At 41.7% G+C, this 22,277-nt stretch overlaps 1 protein-coding gene across 2 annotated transcripts in view; it reads left to right on the top strand.

Annotated features, from left to right (window-relative positions):
* Positions 1-2,585: 2,585 nt before the first annotated feature.
* The window catches only part of jag2b (jagged canonical Notch ligand 2b), a 39,919-nt gene continuing 20,227 nt past the window's right edge, over positions 2,586-22,277 (top strand). For both annotated transcript variants that reach the window (XM_005931548.3, XM_005931547.3), the window contains exons 1-3: positions 2,586-2,977; positions 3,609-3,929; positions 18,670-18,724. In XM_005931548.3, the coding sequence (XP_005931610.1) occupies positions 2,909-2,977; positions 3,609-3,929; positions 18,670-18,724 (445 nt within the window). In that variant the 5' untranslated portion in view covers positions 2,586-2,908. The remainder of the gene's footprint in view (positions 2,978-3,608; positions 3,930-18,669; positions 18,725-22,277) is intronic.

The raw sequence follows: 22,277 nt of genomic DNA, 5'->3' as shown, positions 1-22,277 counted from the left end.
TCTATCTCTTAGGCTTTACTCTAGGGCTCTCTGCTAAACATTAACACCAGCATCCTAATAGCAATGCAAACATGCTGGTCACTGCCTTAGTTTAGCAACACCAAAAACCAATAAGACCAGTAGCAACAGTCCTTTCATCCATCCATCTTCCTCTGCTTACCTAGGGTCATGGGGCTGACTTGAACCTATGCCAGCTGTCAGACAATGAGAGCACGGTGCATCCCGGGCAGGTCGTTAGCTCCAGTATTCAGTAAAAAAGAAAATTATTGGCTGTAGTTTGAAAATTTATGGATCCCAGAGGGGAACATTTGTGTTTGCAACATTGGCAAAATATCCCAAAGCCACAAATACCACTCTCATGATTCCTTTTAAACAGTGCAGACATTGGGTCAGTAGGTTTAGGGTAGCGCACAAGAATTTTTAAGCAACCAAAATTTTAAATACTGTATTTTGAGCCTGCATCACATTTTTTTGGGCTGACCACAAGCTGAACCATTATCTCCCAGCATGGAACATGCACACTCTTACACATTGTTCCTTTGCCACCCAAGACTATTTACTTATCCAACTTAAGGCACTCACATGTACTTGTGACAGCGTGTGAAATGTTCCAGTCAAAGCGACTGCGGTGGCTTAGGATATCGGCAGCCTCCTTCAAGGCCTATCTGACAGGTTGGCAGGCGCCTGATGAGGAGGAGACAGTGACATGAAAGGAGGCTGAAGGCTGCTGTCACGTACATTTTGAGTGGCAGTTTATCCTGGTAGCGTGGTAAATGTCTACCTGAGCCTGTAGAATTGTTGTCATAGTTTTTGGCCAGTTTATCTGGGTACTTGTTTAACGGAGCAATGTTAGGCTTGAAACAGAGTGTTAGTTTTCTTTAAATACCTCCCATCTATGACCCATGCAGTTAATGTTGCAGTCAAAAACATCCAGTCCTGTTAATATGAGTGCACATCTTACTTACATGATTATAGTATTTAGCAAAATAACAAATAAAGGGGCTGCTAAACTACTGAATATCGGGAGCCTTAACCTACAAATCACGCTCATGCTAAGGTGTGGCTCATAGTACTGAAGAAATACAATTTGTGGACAGTCTGGCTCAATCGGGTCGAAGATGAGGAAGTTGTAAAAGTGTAAATTAGCATTAGATTAAAGGAGAATTCATTCTTAGTTGTGGGTGAATAACTGGAATGGTTAAAGTGGGAGCCTTTTCACAGCAGCCTTTTTCACAGCAGGTGCTTTAGGTTTCGGAGTGAGCAGCCGCTAGTTGCAGCTTGCCTATTAGAAGTGACCTTAATTCACTTCTTCAATGCAGGAAGAAAGAAATATCAAAAGAGCTTGAACATGCTTTGAGAAATGAGTATTGCTGTGCTTATAATGGGCTTAAAAAGCATGGAAAAACACTGGTAAGGACTGACCATCTGTCAGGGAGGACCAGATCACCTGAGTGCGCTGTCAGGTGATGCAGGTATCCCAAACATCTGTTTCTGTGAGCATGTATGTCTCTGTGTACAATCTGAGAGAAGAGGAGTCATTTTATATGACCAAACGCGCTTGCTGCTGTCGTTGCGTTCTTCGAGAGGGGGTCACCTCCACTCCTCGTGGAGTATAAAGGCAGCGGAATGAGCTGAGGACAAGGAAGCTCATTAAGTCAATAAGGGAGAGGTTTTATTGTGGATTTGTGTGGTCAAATCAAATAGCAATGAGATGCAGCAGAGAACAGAGAAGCAAAGGAAACAAGAGAAAATGTATGATGGGAAATGCTGCACCAACAGTAGGTTTGTGTTTTTAACTTAAGATCCACGCAACACCTAAAAAATACTGGAAAAATTCGAACATGATTTCATATTTTTAAAGTTGACGAGTATTGCATGGACAGTAGAGGGCGCTCTAAACTGCAATTCGTGGACTGAAAAGTGTTGCGTTGTATGGAGTATTTTTTTCCTTTAATCGCAGTTAATAATCCAGAAATGTGGATGATTAGATTAAATACTTTAGGACCTGATTATTTCTCCATATCACTCCAATAACGGTGTTAGTGGCAACAATTTTAAGCATTATTAGATCAAATCAAAAGCAACCACTTGAAAAGAAAATGAAACTGTACTGTAAATGAATCAACTAATCCCCGCAGATTAACGCCAAACATTTAGCACATTTGTAGGGCTTTATTTTTTATTTTTAACTTTAGGAGCAAATCTTTTTTTTTTTTAAATGTGCCTTCTGCCATCGGGCGTCACTTCATTTAAACACCCATCCAAATTTGTCTCTGGGCCTAATTAAGACTGTAATTAAAAGCACAGCAGCGCCGATAAATTCCTAATTTGACATAGGCTAATGGCCATGCTCATTATAATATCTTTGCGGCCGCGTTTAATTAAAGTCGACCCCTGCTTTGTTTGCACGCTGTAATGCGGTTTGTCTAAATGAAGCTCAATAGAAAGGCAGTACAATTCAAGTTTTGGGAGGAGGCGGAGGTGGAGGAGGATTGAAGCGGGGGTTATTATACTATTGTCCGCCCCTTAATCCGGTTGGCTCAGAGACTGCCCGCAGGCCAATTTGTAAGTGGTTTGCGGAGCTGCCAATCACAGCAGACATCCTCTCCTCAGGCTGTGGCAACGAAACATCTCAGTTGCTGTGTGGAGAGATTTGACGGAGGGACGCTGCTGTACATGGACCATCACTGCGCCTGCAATCCGCCGCCTGTTCACACACACGCATGTAATGCCTCGCTGAAATCGGGACGTACACGTTGGAGACGACACGCGTGTCAATATTCCATCTTTGCATGTATGGAGAGGAGGAACTAGTCGCCGGGTCCGCGGCTGTTTGTCTTTTTTTTTTTTTTTTTTTTTTTTAAGATCGTCCCCCCCTCCCCACATATCACTCTAATTAGTCGGAGGCATGTGGAATCTCACCAGGATTAGGAATTGCTTCCCAATAGTGTGCCTGCTGTTGACGTTATGGACGGAGGTAAGAGGGTGTTTTTAAAAATAATTTATTTATTACTCTTATTTAATTCTGCTAATTTAAAAAAAAAATGTTTAAAATTCAAATTAAAAAGTTGGTGGGCGTGGAGCGATGCGTTGGCTCTCCGGCGACGCATATTCGCGTCACATTAATCGATAATTGAATTACGTAGCCGTCAGTTGTGGAGCATGTGATCGTGTTACCATGACAAGTGTAAGGAATTGATACAGGCTACTCTCCATTTTGGTTTAATGCTGACTCCTTTATTTGAATTTCTTCATCTTCTTGAGGGGAGAGAATTAGGCCTGAACCAAACAAGTTGTAAGTTGGATTGCATCAATTGGCTGCTGCAGCGGTTAATTCGCTCCCGTCTGAGAGTAACCTGATTGTCTAAAATCCCAGCGTGCAAACTGTACGCTGTTCACGTGCTCCATTCATGATGCAGAAAAATATTGTGGCACATCCACCCAATCTCCAAAACCTCTATACCGTTTTAAATGGAGAGTAAGACTCAGATTTGGCCACTTCCATACTATTTTTTTACGCACCAGATTAAGATGTATAAATTATGCTGTAATTTCTCCACAAGAGCCTAGTTCTCTCTATTAAAAAAATGTATATACGTTGGTTGTAGGTGTCCCAGTCAACCGGCTATTTCGAGCTGCAGCTGATCTCCGTGGAGAATGTAAACGGCGAGTTGGCGGACGGGGAGTGCTGCGACGGTCCCCGGAGCTCCCAGGACCTGAGCTGCACTCAAGACGAGTGCGACACTTACTTCAAAGTGTGCCTGAAGGAATATCAGATGGAGGTGGCCACCACTGGCTTCTGCACGTTCGGAGCTGAATCTACGCAAGTTGTCGGTGGAAATACGTTTTCTCTTAAGGGCGCCAACAATAACCCGAATAAAGTCGACGATGCTGGCAGGATTGTGATCCCCTTCCAGTTTGCTTGGCCGGTGAGTGATTCCTCTTGCTCCAGTTAAGCCTTTCTTCACCCTTTCTTCAGACAGTGGATCATTTTGAACCCGGTTTAAAATGTAGGGCGGGTTTGGGTTTTTTTTCCCCTCCTTGTTACATGTACCCGCGGGCACACACGCGCGCAAGCACACACCTGCAGAAACTCGTGGGTAGAAAACGCTCTGGTATTCTGCACAATGAGGTTTTCCCCAGCAGCACCTACCTGGAGAAAAGTTCATATTTTCAAAATAAGATCCACCAGATTAAAAAAATAAATAAAATAAAAAAACTACAGCTAACAGTTGCTTCCAAATTTAGTTGACAGTCAGTTATTTTATGGATTATTTCATCTGGAGCTTATTTCTCAAAGGTCTGAGCAACACATCAGAAGCTGAAACCCCCCAAGTTGGTTTTGCTTTGTTTTGTTTTTTTTCTATTTGAAAGTGAGTAAAATTTCTGACCCATTATGAAAACGATTGCAGATTACCTTTAACTTTTGAGCAGCTATATCAACAATTGCTTGTTGCGGCTCAAATTAAAGCGATTCTCCTTTATGCTGTTAAGACTGGAGACAAGAACCTGTAAAGGAGTCGCAGTTGGAATAGATTTAAAGCAGTGATCCAAAATGATTTTGTAGCATCTCCCACCTCCTCTGTCTTATTACAGAGAAGCTAGACCTCATTAAAGGGGGTGCTTAGCAGCATCCTGTCCTTATGAGAACTGACACACATCGGGGCTAAATGATTGCATGCTTCACAAGGATCCGATTGCAGTTACAGTGTTTCGCAGTGTCAACTGGGTCATCTTTTAAAGTTGCCCTGATATATGAGGATTGGCTTTGTTCCAGGCCACCAGCTTGCACCTGTCAAGGCCGTGATGGGGTGATTACTCTGAAATGCTTTGATATGTAGATGGTGGCGGATGGGGAGTGCTTCTGCTTTTATGGAGAAATGGTTACGGCAATGCTTTTTACATCAGCAAATTGCTGATTTTAAAGTCAAATCAATTTATTGAGCCTTAGCTCGTTAACTTAAAGGTTGAACCTTATTGTTTGCTACTCGCAGTTTTGTGGGGTGATTGTTGGTGTGTGGGAGTGAAAACTCCTACTTTCACACATGGCAACATTCAACAGCCAAGTTTTACAGGTGTAGGAGATTGAGGGGATGCAGCCTGGTTGTAGGTGCTGGTTGGATGAATTCTGTAATACAATAATGAATGTGTTACATTATGCTCAAAGTTTGAAATATGCATCAAGTTGGAGTGAATGATGCCTTTGGGTAGTAGCTCGATGTGCACTTCTGGCTGGTTTTGACAACTCTCCGCCCCTCTTCAGCACCCAGGAGCCTCCTCTCATGCTGTGCTTGCCAGGTGGCTGCTTGTGGTCCTTCCAGGCCAGTTAACCTCATTTCCCTCCAGATAGCTGATAAAGGAGCAATTTTACTGTTTGAGGTTTTTATGATAATGAGTGCTTTCCTTTGGACACTCTAAAGTCAAGCACTGTTTTCACACAGCCTCAAACACCTAAAGGTGTTCTTTACTATAAAGTAGCCAGTGAAACTCAATATGCGAACGCAGACGTCTGACACAGTTGGAGTAGACGTCAAAACGTCTTTAGGGGGATGTTTTGTGTCAAAGGAACTGTACTGCACATTATTGGCTGCTGTTTAGACCAGGATGTGTGTGCTGTCTTTTGAACTGCAGCTGAGGATGGATGACAAAATCAGCAGCAGTTTCCTAACTAATTGAGTGCTTCAGGTTTTATTATGATAAACGAAGTGAACTTGAGTACAAGTGGTTGACCAATAGTGAAATAACAGCTGCATTTACTTACTTTTTAGGTTCAGAGGAAATAATGTCTAGAAGCATTTGGATACAAAGGCATAATTTTGAGTGTATGCCACCACAGTGATTATTTGTGCAATAAATATTCAGTTTAAGTGGAGATGTTTAGCTTTAATTCAAGAGGCTGGGAGAAATCCTATTAACTGTTAAGGAATTAAAGCCATTAGGAGCTGTAATGTGATTGGGCAAATTAACATAATCATAAATTAAAATATTCATTTTCAATTTTTTTTTTTCTTTTTAACTTTTCACTGAATCTGAGCAAAACGTTGTGCTCTACACTTGAATTCATCGGTCTTTTACCTGTCTTCTGTCACATTGCTTAAACATCAGCAAGCCAGTGACAGCTGGTTGGAAGCTACGAATGGCCATATGTTAGACTCCCTGCCCAGTGTTGTAGAGGTGATGTTGTATTCCTTGGATCATGAGCCGTTTTAGTCGATTCTCGGCGTGTCTTGTAGACATTTTATTCTGTTCCTGGCGCCAATTACTGGTTTGCACCTCATGCTAGTGGAACTGAATGATAATACATCTACCACCTGGAGCAGGAGTGGGCAATTAATTTTCCCATGTTAACCTGAGAAAATGGGCCTGTTGTGGAGGACTGCACCAATAAGCTTCTGACGAGATAAAATTAACAGTGAGCAGTGAGTTCAGCTTATTGTTGAAGTCTCTGCTCACTGTGAGCTTAACAATAAGGGCCCGTTTTCTCATGTGGCCCCTTGGGAACCTTAATTGCCCACTCGGGTACCTGGAGGTGTTCTTCATATGAATTGATCCGACAAAGGGATTTTTCTGTACCATGGAAAGGATTCCGGGATAATCAACAGCTTTTGTGCAAATAGCCCAAAGGCTATGTTAATTGCCTTTTGATCCTTTGAAAAGGATGGAGCACCATATTTATTAACGACTTAAAATGCCTGAAATCTTTCCTCAAATTGAGCAGACTGCTGTGTCCAAAATGACTTGATAAAAGGCTAAAAGACAAAAAAGTCAATGTCTAGCCATATATATTTCCCATCAAGTTATAATTCATCTGAGTTGAGTATTCCTTCGAGTCTAACTCAAACTTCATATGGACTAACTACATGGTTCATATCTCATAAAATATGATCCACTGAGGATCTCAACAACTTGAGGCAGAGGTGAAGAGGGCTGTTCTGGTGTGTCGTACTTCTGTTAAGTGCCCGGCTGATAACGTCGCAGTATTCCAGTGCCAGATGTCACAACAAGTCTTCGGGGTCACTGGCTGTGGCCTTGTTTCTTTCCTCACTGAAGAAACAAAGATGCAGTGTACTATTGGCTGTGTCATCTGGTCAACTGCCCATTTCGAGCCACATGAAAACCAGCGAGGCCTGGACTCTTCTGTCATCTTGAATCAGGCTTGAGCAGAATGAATGATTTTATTCCTGCTCTCAATTTTGATCCTTATCAGATGTTGATGTCAACAGAAAAAATTCTGCTTAGGTTGCCTTTTTTGATGATGATAAATGTTCTTGTTCATACTTAAACATACACTTAATTAGTCTCACACTTTCTTATGATAGCGGAAATTTGAATCCTAGGATCTTGGCTATGCAAGTCTGTGCGTAATTTAGATCGATGGTTATGTTGCTGCTAAAGACACCAAGTTTCAATTAAACCGTTCACCTAAGCTAAATCTGAAAGTGAACATTTAATCTCAGTCTTGTGTAGAGCTGTAACAAAAAAAGGTTATCATGTATTCCTGGAGACGATTGTCTCCACAGAAATAGTGGCTCTATGCATCATAGTTTCTTCTGTTCTTCTATCATCACACCAGTATGATTCAGCTGCTAATGGCTGATTTTTATCCATTCTTTGGAATTCTCCCAGTGATTCTCTGTCTTGTTGTTCTCTTGACAGCATGCCAGTAAAAAGACTGATTAGTGATGCCACCTCTGAGCTCAGCCTCCACTTTTTTCTTCTCTCTCTCTTTCTTCAGTCCTAAATTTACTGCTTATACTCTCGTGGCTTTAAATCTTTTTGTTAGACCGACATTCATATTGTAATTAGGATGTCACCAGAACCAATACTTAGAACTTTTGATTCAGATATTCTGACAACACGATGGTACTCGTGTTTTTCTTTATTACCGTGGGTACCGTGTGCAGCATATCTGCCACTACAGTTCTTCTGGAACTGAAGGGGGCAGCATATGTCTACAAGTGTTCCAGTCTGTCCTTACATGCTGAAGAAGAAAGATGTCCATAAGCACGCAAAAAAACAGCACATGGAAGATTGCGACTAGTACAACTTCTGCGATGTGTCCACCCTAACTTGCGGATAGGAAAGGCAGTCAAACCAATATCCAAGTGATACTGTCCAGCTTTGTAGACAAAGGGAGGAAATCCTTTAAATTTAGTGAAGGAACTATCCATAGACAAGATCTGTCCAAAGAATTCGAGGGGGAATGAGTTTCAATGCAACATCTTCTTAAAATATTATTTTTCTTAGGAAATATTGCTATTTTGTTTGAGATAGTTGGCATTGCAGCTGAAAAATCAACTGTGTTCCCAATGCTAACGTTCAATCTCGTAATGTTAGTAGGCAACGCAGGAGCCATCCTAGCATTTCAGTCTGTGTCCTGTCAATAAAATATAATAACCTTCGGAGGGACTCTGCGTAGAGCTGCTGCTACTCCACATCAAAATGATCCAGCTGAGGTGGTTCAGGCATTTGACCAGGATGAGCGCCTCCTGCATGAGGTGTTCTAAGCATGTCCTACCAGAATAAGGCCTCGGGGTAGACCCAGGACACGCTTGCATCTTTCGGCTGGCCTGGGAGCACCACTTCCATGTTCACTTGAATAGGCTGGAGGACGAGGAACGGGGAGGTCTGAGCTTCTCTGCTTAGGCTGCTGCCTCTGCAAGCCAGCTTCAGAAAAAGGATTGATGGATAAAAATCTGTTTCCCATAGAAATCTATATCAGTCTTGTTATTTATTTATTTTTATTTTTTATAATCGCAGCCATCGCCATCTGGTGGCCTTCAAATAGAATGCAGGGTTTTCCACATAGAATTCAGAATGCACCGAATTGGTTTCATTTGTCCAAACTGGAAACGAAATCTACCAAATCTTTGTTAGACATTGCTTTGTGTTTGGCTACTATCACCCAAATTGTCTGTAAATTACTGAACATTATGGTAATGCAGCGGCTCTGATTGGAGGTTCTTGACTTGGGTCCCAGTTGATTATGAGCAGACTGGGCCAAAGGGGGGAAAAAAGGAACAGACTCAATGATGGTTAAATCGGGGTTAGGCTAGTCATTTCCCTGCGTTTCCATTATTTAGGCCAGACTAGGTTAATCACTGATTTTCTTAATCTTGGCCTTGGAAAGATTAAAAATAAGCCTATTTGCTCATTAAAATAAAAACAGCGTTCATGTTTAATAAAGCCCATGGACCTTATGCAATGTAGATTCACATGCTCCAGCTCGCAGATGAGCTGACCAAGTTAGTGCCTTGTTTGGCCACTCTTATTGAGTTTCCTTTTTGTTGGCTCATGCTGCGTGCGTACTTCTAGAGAGCAAGTGAAAGAGAGAGCCACGTCTTACTTCCATTTGAACACTAATGAAATTGCCGGTGGAATTTCTTTTCCTATCTTTCTCTCATCCTCCCTGCCCTCAAGTGACATCAGCCGGACGTCCGTTTGATGTGATCCTGCCTGTAACTCTATCCGCTCCAGGCTTTGACATGTATCAAGCCTCCATCCTCACTCTGCTAGTTAATGGATGTAGGGAGGTAGTTTAAACTCTACTGGGATCTACACCAGGCATCAGTGTCATTAAAATGCTTAAACTACATATTTCTTAAAATAGTTTGTTTCCTAGAATAAAGAGTTTTTAAACACTCTGACCCGTCTATGGTAAAGGGATAGTGAGTGTGCTACAGGTTGGTTTATTTGTTCTTCCGCTCACGCACTCCCTTAATGTGTAGTTGGTCTCATGCGGCTGATTATTTCAACTGTGAGCAGATTTGATTCACAATTAAATGACATTTCAACTTAGCCGTACCTGCTAAATTTTATTTTACGTAACTCTTTTCTGGAGCAAACATAAATTATTGGAATTCCTGTTTCATGCTTCTGTTGAGAATAAAAGTACAAAAACCTCGACTGACTCCTAGAAGATGGTCAAGGACACAGTCCCCAACTCAGTCATTGTGCTCGTATCAAGTTATGAATTATACATCCTAGGATAAAGATGCACATTCTGGGATACTAGGTAGTAATTGTGTTAAAGTATGCTGTGCACACATTTGACAGGTGTGAAGTACTTGCAAGATGAATGGAAAAAGGAAGTGAAGTGGTTGGATACTGCATCTAGCAATATATATGCATATCCAACACCACATATCACCTATAACATGTGATCTATTTGCTCCTGACCCGTTATGAGAGTAAAACTCCGTAGCAGACAAAACCTTCTAACATAGAACTCTTATTTTTTTTATTTTGTCTTATAAACATCAGCAAATTTGAGCTTGAGCAGCGGAAAATGTTCTTGAGTATCATCGCATTTCTCAGACAAGGATTCTTATTGATGCATCTGAATATGAGAATGAAGCAGAGCATTTCAGTGCTTTGGTGATGCACTTTGGCTCATGTAATGTAGGTCTTTCCTCCTTCCTCCCCTCTCTGGCTGAGGGGCAGCTATATTTTTTTTATTTTTTTTTTTGATGCACACACACACACACACACACACACACACACACACACACACACAGGCTAATGCAGGCTGCCATGGTTAACCACACCTGATATGGAGCGTGTCAGAGCTGTTGCTAGGAGACGGCTGCATAGGCCTCTAGTAAACAATTATCTTTCCTCTGTGTGGCTCCCTCCCCCATCCATCCTCCTCTGGTCCCAGGGCTGGTCTGTGGAAAGCTACTCACACGAGTCTCACCTGTGATTCAGCGTTGTTCTGTATCGATTATACAATTAGCCACTCGCACTGAACTCCCAAAGTGACATAATGGGACGTAAGAGAGCCTTTTTTTTTTTTTTTTTTTAAAGAAGTGGTGATTAAGATGTGGTAGCCTACAGTTTTATTACTTTTATCTTTGCATGTTCCTCTAGGCTTTACTGCAGAATGAGATTTATTTATTTTTTTGTTCCTGAAATGATTGTCCATATTCTTCCAATTTTATTAAGTAAAAAAACCTGTAAATTATTAAACAAAGATGTAAACAGATTAAATTTATCAGGCAGTAGCTCCACACTTTGGGTTCTGACTTAGCGGACTGACGTAAACAACAGTCCAAATGCTCTGTGCTACTGAGTGAGGGGGGGCTTCAGTGAACTGTGATGAACTGACATCATCTTACCATGAAAGCCTCACTAATAACTGGATCATTTCAGTCTTTACAGTTCTCATCTTTTACAGTTAAGTGCGATTACAGATTCAATCTTTGGACATTTATTGCAGTTTCACGCTCTTTGACTCGTGTGTCTCAAATGGGAATCAAACCTCTCCTAATGAGCTCGTAAATATCATGTTCATGTTCGTATATATAAAGTTTCTTATGACTTCAGAGGAACTCGACAGTTATTAATGTCAGACAGCCACTTTTGTTTATAACATAAACCTAGCATTATCGCTAAGTCTTGGTGACTGAAAGTAATGCTTCTGTTTTATTGTAAAAACGGTCATCACAATTAACTAAATAATTGGCTCTGGATATTGATCTTTAAAAATAAGTCGACTAAAAATAAACCATAAACGGCAAGTTTGTTTTTAAAAGGAACAAAATCTCTAGAATCACAGCTGTTTTCATCAACACTGGTAAAAATGTTGCAGATGGGTATTTTAAGAAGATGTGACACATCCTGTTTCCACACTGTATGAAAATAAGCTCATTATTTTTCTTTGGCGTAAACCATATTTTAACCAAACCACTGCACTGTGAATGCAAATGGGCTTTAAGTTGCCATTGAGCCATTTCCTATAGAGTCATGAGAACACCTTGTGCAAACATATAACCAGAGGCAAATTGACGCACAAAATTTCAAATTGCATCTGCATGGTCCAACATGCAGACTCTTGTCATTTTCAGTGGTAAAGGTTTCAGTTCAGATTTCATTGATGTAAGTAGAAGAGGGAACATGATAAATGAATAAAACGGCGAGATTTAGCACAGTGAATCTGTTCTACAGTGTACCTACTCTAATTTTATAACATCTGCTGTGTAGTTAATGCCTTCCTTAGCTCGACTACATCCATGATGTATCGAAGTTTACTATCTAAACTTTTTTTTTTTTTTTTTTTAAATCCTGTCTAGAAGGGGACTGCATGTGCTCCTTTGTTGTGATCTCACAGGTGAGAGAGGGTGTATTCATGAACGCGTTTAAGACGGTGGTCTGAGTACTCTCTTGTGGATCTGAGCTCATGGGACAGATGGAGAAAACTCCACTGTTTACGTCTGCAGAGTCTCTGCTCAAAATGAAACTGGTGTTTTCAGCTTTACTGTAAATGCACAGTGCACCTGCTCCACCCTAGTGTGTGTGTGTGTGTGTGTGTGTGTGTGTGTGTGTGTGTGTGTGTGTGTGTGTGTGTGTGTGATGTTGTTGTTTTTTTTTTCTGCTAAAGATCAATGATATATTTGGTATGTTTCACATTTAAAACACTGCAGCAAAAGCACTGTCTGGTATATCATCAGTCCATTTGGTAGCCAGTGTTCATATTAACAGAGGAAGAAGTGCAATTGGTCTAAATGAAGTAAAAGGGGGAGGGGGGGTGACACCTTGATTAAGGTGTCATACTTGATCTACAGATGTAGGCTCAAAGTTACACCTGAAAGGACTCTCAAGCACTGCTGTATGACATCAACTGAACTCCTTCATCACAGGTGATGGTCTTACTTTTTTTTTTTTTCTTCTGGTGGAAACCTTTTAAATCATATCACAATTTCTTTTCCAGTATTTTCACCACATACTTTAAAAGTCATTATGTCTCTTATTGTAAAAACATTGCTGAAGTAGGTGGCACAGTGAGCTGCTTGTCAACGAATGCTGCACATGTTATTTGTATAACCCTGTTGTACAGTAAGTTGTGTGTCTGCACATGTGTGTATTTCCATGGTCACTCTGCATTGAAGCGTGTTGTTGTGGCCCACCACATCCCCTGCCTCTTGTTAAATGAATGGTGTGCAGGTGCGAGAGGCTCCTTGTGGGGGTAATTAAAGCATGTCATTACATGGGCAGTTAAATTGTCACTGTTCTGTTGAACTTGTTTGAAATGATAATGGGGCTGTGCTGGAGGCGGTCCTGGGTTGCACTCCAGTCAGGAGCCCTGTTGCTTTGGATCAGGAATTAGCCTGTTAATGTTTCTGAAGCACGCTTATTTCTCTAGTACCTCTTAGACCTCTGAAGGCAAATTAACTCCAGAGGAAGTAATTTGCAAATATCCAAGATGCTGCAGTAATGGAGATTTAACCTGTTTGAACTCTGACTTGTTTGTCACACTTGGCATGCATCGGGATGAACTCATGACATGTGGCATTTCTGTCAATAGTTTTGTGACTGTCAGTGAATTATTTTCAGCTAACTTACAGCATTTAAACTGCCTTTGTAGTGTCACCCCTCTCATCCCCCACCACATCTTAGCTTTTAACTTATTTTAATTGTAACTCTAAACTAGCACACGGCAACGCCGAGCTCGTTAGCCTTTGTATACACATGTGCATGCGTCAGTGTTTGTTTTGCGTGTAACACAGTCTTGGATTATGCTGGTTAATTAGCACCAGGAGGGGAGGGGTTTGTTGTATTGGAAGTGCATGGGTAATGACCCTGTTGGCATAGTAGCAGCATGCTCAATGGGCCGTGTGTGTGTGTGCACAGCCGGTATATGCCAGCCAGCCAAATGCCTTGCCTTCAGTACGAGATCTCTTGGCACACGACTCTGGCAGGCGTGCAGAACTCATAGCCCTCCACCTCTCTACCCGGAGAGATGCGACTGTCTGTAATCTGCTTCCTCAACTACACCTGTGGTTGCAATGGTGAAAATAAATGATGCCTAACTTGACTGCTAGAGGACATTAAAAAATAAACCCAACATAATCCTGTGATTTATTTGCCAGCTTCTCCTCCTTTAAAGATGTTAAAATCACAGGATTATGTCGTAAATATTTGCTAGGTTGACGACACTAATCATATATTTGTGTGCTCAGGATTCTAATTGTCTTTATGACTGAAAATTAATTTCCTACTAGGTTATTTTAGAGTTTTTCATACCTGGAATCCTGGAATGGCCACCGTGCTGTTTCAACACTGATGTCAAGAAGGGTCAAAAACCATCCAACCTTTCTGCCTGCCAACATATGCAAGGACTTTGCCACTGGAGGTCTTTGATCCTTGCCTCTGAACAGATTGAGGAGCTAGTCTGAGAGATTTACATTTGAAGTCCACTCTACTGGCAGAAGTGATGGGAAGCTCACATTTTTATTTTATTTTTTTCAAATGTTTTACCCTGAAATGGCTTCCCAAAATCCTATACCCGAGCATGCTTTCCTTCCCTTGGAAACTTCTCTGCTTTGGGGTTGCTTGATTACTGATCCTGATTCATTAGGAAATGGCAATACCAGATGAATTCTGTTATTTCTCACCTTACCTGGTACTAAATATTAAGGGTGACATAGCATGTCATATCTCTCATTAATCCAGATTTTTAGCAGTTCTTCCAGAGATCCTGTGTCACATGCTCTTGTGTCCAGTCTAGGAAGGACTTCTAGTGTGGTGCCTTTACACTAGAATAGTGTAAACTCGGCCCTATTAACATCAAAAGCTGGGATTGACATCGCAGATTAATGAAGATTACATGTGGCGATTACTGGCCATGGAATGAATTGTGATGACCTTTTTGTCCCATCAGAAGGTAATAAATCAGGAGACATCAGTTAAACTCTCTGTAGACGAGCTTGGAGGTGGGCATGTAGGCTACTTTCAGTGGACATGCGAGACAAAAATAGCTCAAGGACACAGACGGGGCTTTTTTTTTTGTTTGTTTGTTTGTTTGTTTCCTTTTAAATTGCGAGTGCTAATCTGAGACTTTTTTTTTTATTTTATTTTATTTTTTTTATAGTAACTATGTGAAAGTCGTTCTCAAAGCTCAGTTGATATTCCAACTTTCCCCAAGGGACAGAAATTAGTCAATCAAAGCTGTGATCTACAAAGCAGACGCGCCCCTCCAACGATACGGAATTGTTGGCAGACGGGGATGTTGCATGGGATTACACACCAGCCCTGGATCTCACATTCTCAGTATTCTTCGAATGCAAACCCGCACGTCGCCCCCACATACAGAGGGCTGACCCCTCTTTTGAAAAAGAAGCGTGCAGATCCCATGCTTAGTGACCCCAACCTGCCCCGGCTTCCACTTCCCACTGCCACCTCTCTCTGTTCCCCGTCCCTTTTATTATTTCAACAGCCACCTTCCATCCACCCATCGTCTGGCGTGGGAACCTACACCTGTAGCTCTCCCCAGACATCACTAGTGGTACATCCTTTGCTTTTATCATCATTGTGGTCTACTGTGGAGAATTAAATAACTACCTGGAATAGATAATGATTATTATTTTTTTTTCCTTAAATGTCAGTGCATCATTACCTCAAAGTCACTGAGTGCATCCAACTAACATCCTTTGTTTCTTACCATTGCTCCCCCTTCTTGACTTGAAAGCTAGGATTTCTCCAAGTAAATCCTCTAATCCATTAGGAAGGGTTTTGGAGATTTGACTGCAGATACTTTGTAGTCTCAAATGATGTATTTCACGCTGTCAGACATGGCTGATGTGTTTTGAGTTGAAAAAAGGGCAGGTTAATGATGTTAGGATACTTTCTGAGTCTGATTATATGATTAGGACTTGCACAGGAGCCTTGCGGCTTGTTTTGACTTCAGCAATTCAACTGTGCTGCTCAGGCTCAGTAGCACACATGCTGACACTAATTGTCCCCGTGCTGACTGTGTCTCTTCATGGACAATGGTTTTGATTGGAATGGGGGTGAGTTACGGTGTTGGGACAAGGGTCTTTGTTCAGTTGCCTTCACCCCCTTCCCTCCCCCACTCCTTCCCTTTATCCCTCTGCCCATCCATCTATCTTGTTCCAACCATTTGGGCAGCTGTCACTTAATCCAGCTAATCACAGACGGGGACGGTCTGTGGGAAACCAGACTAGTCCATGGCTTTGCTCATCCTCAGCATGCGCGATTCGGGACTGTTTACTCAAACGTTTACTACATGTAGGCATGTAAGGAAGCCTGGACTTAAAGTAAACCCTAAAAGGTGCAAGTCACGGTATGACCACCCCTTCTTTGTTTAATCTTTGAATGTGCGTCACGACGAGGTTCGTCTCTCTGCATAGTCTCACGAAACAGACAGGCTTCATTCTAAGATCTCCTGTCCCAAATGCATGTATTGCCACTTATAGTTCCTCTTTATATCCACTGGCATATGCACCCACCCATCCAAATGCTCTGAGTGGGTCGGCCAGCCCACCCTTTTGTTGTTGGGGGAGGGTGGGTTTTTAGAAAGGTCAGAAGCCGTCTACGTGTCGTGGGATGATGCACGTTCATGTATAATAATCCACGTTTGAGCCCGCATCTGTTGTGTGTCTGCGGTCGGATGGGTTGGCAAAGCTTCCGGCAACAGCAGCACGAGTCTGCCCATGCCCTGATCCCCTGATTTCTCTTAACTCCTAACTATAGCTTTCCATCTCTTCGCGCCAGCCTTCTTTTCTTTTCTAATGTTGTCTTGCCTGGATACATACAATCTCATACACCTGCACTCCCAATCCTCATTAACCCAAGCCCTCCCGCTCACACCTATCCTGTCATCTTCCATCCCGTTCTCTTTTCACCAATGATCTTCCACAATAACACTCCCCTCCCCTTCCTCCCGCTGCCACCCACAGCCAGACAAGCCTCTTTAATCCAACAGCCCAGCAGCAACTAGCCTACCAGCTTGTTGGTCCCCCAGAATAACAACGTAGGCAGACTTGCACATGTTTTACAGTGACCCTCCCTGATTTCTCCTCCTCATTTCATTCAACTTTAAGTAGCTCAAATACTACTATCTTTTTTTTTCTTCTTCCATCCACACTGAGAGTAATGCCCCGTCATTGACATTACACTAGAGATCACAGCAGTCACACTGGCTACTACAACGGTCACTGGCGGTGACGTAACGAGTGCTATTTAGGTCAGCTAGTTGCCTAGCAGTGTGCCCTGCAGCACACCAGCTAGATTACTGTGATACTGGTTAGCTTGGTTATTTTGTGTGCGGGTGTTTACTCGAGCAGCATCAGCTGTGCAGAATGCTCAAGTTTTTGCTGCATCGTTGCTTAAAACGCAAACGGTCGTCTGGTTTCCATTAAGTGTGAATAAAACAATTTCAGTCCATAAACTGACTTTCATCAGTGGGCGGTCCCGTCTGTCCATTGGTCGAGGGGAGTTAAGCAACCAGAGGAGCTTTCACATTAATGAAACTCCATCAATAGATCATCAATCGTATCTTTGCTCGTCTTTATTATTAATTGCACAATAATTTCAGCAGAGTGTAAAACCCATGTAGTGCTGTCGTACTGGTTAACTGTAAAGCATAACTTGGACAGAAACAAGATAATCCCCTTAGCTGCTGCTTTCTTTCACTGTCTGACAACCAAGGATAAAGCCAATTCATCTCACACAGCTTATACTGGCAAAGTGACCGTACATTTTTGCAGATTTTTCTTCTTTTTTTTTTTTTTATTTCTTTTTTGATAAAAGGCAAACTTAAAAACTGGAGACTGAAGCAGGAAAGATTGACTTTGGTTAGACATCACTTTTGCACATTAGACTGAAATGTGTACATGTGATCATAGCCTGCCTGACATGTACTATATCTTGTAGTTGTATTCCTGAATGGCTCTTATCTCGTTTTGATGTGTTTGGACCGCTCTAAGGGTACAAAAACTCTTTTAAACCAGCTATAATCCCAATACCCAATGCGATGCATTATCTTCCTGTCATGTACTTTTCACATCGAAGTCCTGTTCCCTGTCTTGGCTCTTTTCCACAGTTGTAATTGTTGTCTTACACTGTCAATGAAACCCAATGATTCAGCAGTAACTTCAGCATACCCTTGGATAATGGGGCCGAGGTCCATATGAGACGCTGTAGTAGCAGTAAAATTGATTTTTGTATCCGTGCATGCTGATGTTTGAGAGCAGCACAGCTGAGGCTAAAATGATCATCTCCACGGTTCGGTCTGTTTTTAGGAAACGACTGTCATTATTAATGCGTACTGCTGTGATTTTTAGGAACAAAATGACAAAGGCTGTTTTAATGTTCCCTTTTTTCCCCCCTCTAGTTCCAAAAAACAAAAACTGGTTGGAGAATATTTCATTGTCCTCAATTCCTCTTTGTCTTTAGATTTAAATGTCAACAAGGTTACCTTCAAGACGAGTAAAATCAACTGAAATTCTGTCTTGCATTGCTCACTGGGTTTCGCTACAACAGCCATGTCACAATTGGACTGGTCACGGTAATCACTGAATAAAGTGGAACTTTTCATTGTACAGCAGTTATTACAGTGTGGCCTGTGATTAATAGTCCCAAACATTTGTGCGTGCATTGGAATATAAGGTGTACTCTGAGACTCTGTTTGCAACTTCATTTACTGGAAATGCATTGATTTCTGTTTGTAGAAGGAAAAAGAGCTGCAAAAATGCAGCTTATAGACACAACTATTACATGTGCATGATCCTGAAGACTCCTGTTATTCACATTATACCAGTCAATGGCCAACACTAAACAAGCTCATTTAGGCCCACCTGCCCAAAACTGAAATAATGAGTCATAAATACCATGTGACTAATGTCTTTTTGTTTTTGCTTTTTCCTTCAGCGGACATACACGTTGATTGTAGAGGCCTGGGACTGGGACAACAAGACACGAGAAAGTAAGTTTAAACCTCACCTTCATCATACTGCTTTGGATTTTACTATGTAGCGTTTGTCAGTAAGAAGTGTTTAGTACAAATCTTGACTGGCGTTGGATTTCTTTGAGTTTAGTATCGACATCAATACTTGAGTTTCGAATTTGATTTGATTGCAATCCAGTGTGTGTGTAGTAAGGGTTTCTTTTTTTTATGTATTTTTTTCCTTATTTATTTTAATACAGTAATGAGAACATCTTACAGTTAAAAAAAAACATGACGCTACATTATGTTTAATCATTTCCACTAAAATGTGCCAAAGATCTTTCCAGCATATCCTCCAAATTTCTTAAATACTTTGTGACACATAGTTTATTGATGGCTTAATGGCAGAGGTCACGAATTACAGGACAAGACTCCTCATAAAGAATACAAGCCTTGGTTTTCCTTGGCTATGTTGGCTGTGGCAGTCAGTTTTGACCAGCTGTATCCTGTTTTCCTTTGGTTATGTCCGCTGGGTGGACTCCTGTAGAGCCTCTTTTTTTCCCCATCTGAGCAGTAGCCCAGTCTAGGAGGAAGAGGACACATTGAGGCATATAATGTCTGCATGTCTAGATGTAACTTTGATCTGTGAGAAAGGTGTCATTTTTCATGTGTCTCTATTAACCTTATGTGCATGCAAGGGTGAATTAATTTCTGTATTGAATCATGCCATCCTGTCTTGTCCAGTCTTGAGCTTATTCTGTTTATATGAGGTCACTGCATCCTGTTTTGTCCATAACATCAAACACACTTCCACTTGAGAATGCAGACAATGGAGAAGAAATAGATTTTGACATCATCACTCTTTGATTAGACTGTGCATGCCCTGTGTAGTCTCCTGTTTCTGCACTGATTGTGTACATTTACGGTAATTAGTTCTGATGAAGGTGGTACGGCCCAGTTGTTGAGTAACAGACCAGTTGATTATCTGCCAACTACTCTCGCTTTGGTCTCAGCCAAATCGCTATAAAGAAGATGAAGATTTTTTTTTTTTTTTTTCCCCCAAGACATGGGACTCCTCACCAAGATGAGAAGGAAAATGCTGTGCTTTTCATCATTTGCCAAACTATAGAAAAACCTTAATTATACTGTCCTTTGAATCTCAGGCAGCTTAGATTTAATTTTATTTTCATTGTCATTTTCAGATGTCACTGGATTTTATGTCCCAAATTTCTTACCTTAGTAAGTTCAAGAAATGACAATGTCTGGAACAAACACGTTTGGTTTTTTCTTTTGTGGAGGATGGTGGGCCAGTCTGCAGTAGTAGCAAGCTTATGTCAGAGTTGGGCAGTTATTACAGCTTTTCTCAGCAGGTGGGAGGGTTGGACAGGTCACACGTGAACTTGTCTTGTCTTATCTTTTCATTAGCAGTGGTGTCTTGTGCTTTTCATAGCAACGTGTTAGAAGTAGGTTTATTTCATGAGTAATGGTAAGGCAACTTTTTATAAATGGGGAGACTTGTTAGAAAGACATGGACCTCATTCTCCAGTAGTTCTAAGACAGCGGTCCCCAAACCTTTTTGCGCTACATGTCAGACATGATTTTTACGGACTGGCCTTTAAGGTGTCGTCCATAAATACAACAAAATAAAATGATACAACAAAGACAAACTGTGGTATTTTGTAAATACAATAATAAACGTGAATTCACTGTGTAATTGTAACTTTGTTAGCAGCGTCCCCCTGAAATGCGCCAATAACATTGAGAGTAACATTGTCCCCTCTGCCCCTTAATGCTCTCTGGTCGCTATGGTAATGCATACATGTGTCTTATTTTGAAAGAAATAACTACAACACAGGAAAAGACCCAGAGAAACCGAGTTAATAATAATTTAAAAAACAAAACAACAACCTGAAAACCATAAATTTCACACCCAAGCCTGAACTCTCGCAGCCTGGTACCAAGCGACTCCTGTACTGGTCTGTGGCCCGGGGGTTGGGGGACCGATGTTCTAAGATGTCAAGCCTTCATCTAGATTTACAGAACAGAAAAGCATCATCTGAACCCCTTTGTTACTGATGGTAAAAGATTTTCTTCCACCAAAACTAAAGCGCCTGTCACACAAATTTAGAGACCTATCAGCGGGTTTTTTGTCTTCTTTGGTTGCACTGACTGGTCTGTAGGCCTTAGTAGAGCCAAGATCATGAACATTGAAGCACCAGTTCTATTACACCAGATCTATACTGGGCCAACGCTAGAACACCACATATTGGTGAGAATTGGGGTGCAACAACCAAATCCGTAGTTTGATCTATACTAATGGATACATGTGGAACTGCAGCTTGAAGCCATTGTAACCATTGCAAGAAAAAACACAAAAAGGAGCCTGTTAAGTCAGTTGGTAGTGCTGAAAAAACAGTGCTTGTATTAATATGGACACCAATGCTAATGAATCAATGCTGGGACATATTCAGTCTTCCTTCCTCATGTTTCCCTGTTCGTCCCCGTTGTAGTGCTCCTTTGTCATTCACTTGCCTCTTCAGAGACCTCCTCACCCCAGTGGTGTACTCTGACTCACTGTGTACTAGAGGTGCACTCTAACTAGAACCTGTAGCAGGTGGAGACTTTGGAGAGTTTGCAGAACAGAACAGGGTCTGCATTTGCAAGCTACTGCAAAGTTGAATATTCTGGAGACACGCCACTCCAAGTGTAGCCATAGTTCACACTTGTCATGAGCCAGCGATACTTAAGTTTTTCTTTTGCGTGTCATTGAGCTATTTGTTGTTTTTGCACAGATGGATTCTTCATTCTCAGTCTGAGACATTAAGTTGAACTTGTCTGGCCTGAGTCAGCATCGGGGTCATGTCTGGTCCTACGTAAGAGCCTACCAGTGTGTCGAGGATGTCAGTGAGATTCCTCTCTTCCAGCGTCATGTCCTCCATAGCACCCCTCTTCCCTTCCCCCGGTGTCCTCAGGAAAGGCCGCCGGCTGTTTTCCTTGTGTTTATCGAGCAGGAAGTGGACTGGACTGGGTGGCCGGGCTCAGTGTTTAGACGCTTAGTAGCAGAGACCGGCTTGGGCCCCGAGCCCATTGTTCTCTATCTGGCAACCACCGAGGGTTATTTCTGTTATTGTTGCTTAATTTTGTCTGACATTGTCAGACTCCAGCAGAGGAATGTGTGTGTGTGTGTGTGTGTGTGTGCGTGTTCCTGCTTTAAAATGTCTTTGGAGCATTGAGCCCAAAGCCACGGAGGAAGTCGCAGGCCCCCATATTTCCACAGAGATTGTTCTCCAGCTTTGACTCCACTGTGAAAAGATTGCCTGTTATTTCATTCTGCCCCTCAGAAGTAGACTGTTTGAATGCTAGAGGATGATTGGCTTTAAATGTTTCACAGATGCTTCATGATGGTGCTCGTTTAAAGCTCACAGATGATATGTGCTGTTGCCAGAAAATTGACAATGAATTTCAAGAGCGCACTTAAAATTCAGTGGGTACAATTGAGTGTGACTGTACGAATGGATAGAGGGTCCACATCAGCGTCCGATTTTCAAATTGCTTCAAATAAATTAGTTTTTAGTCATCCTGATAAGTATAC

Source organism: Haplochromis burtoni, unplaced genomic scaffold (assembly GCF_018398535.1).
Source record: "Haplochromis burtoni strain Fernald_Lab_line unplaced genomic scaffold, NCSU_Asbu1 Contig_147, whole genome shotgun sequence".
NCBI classification, from domain to species: Eukaryota; Metazoa; Chordata; class Actinopteri; order Cichliformes; family Cichlidae; genus Haplochromis; species Haplochromis burtoni.
This window is presented reverse-complemented; position numbering and strand designations above follow the sequence as displayed.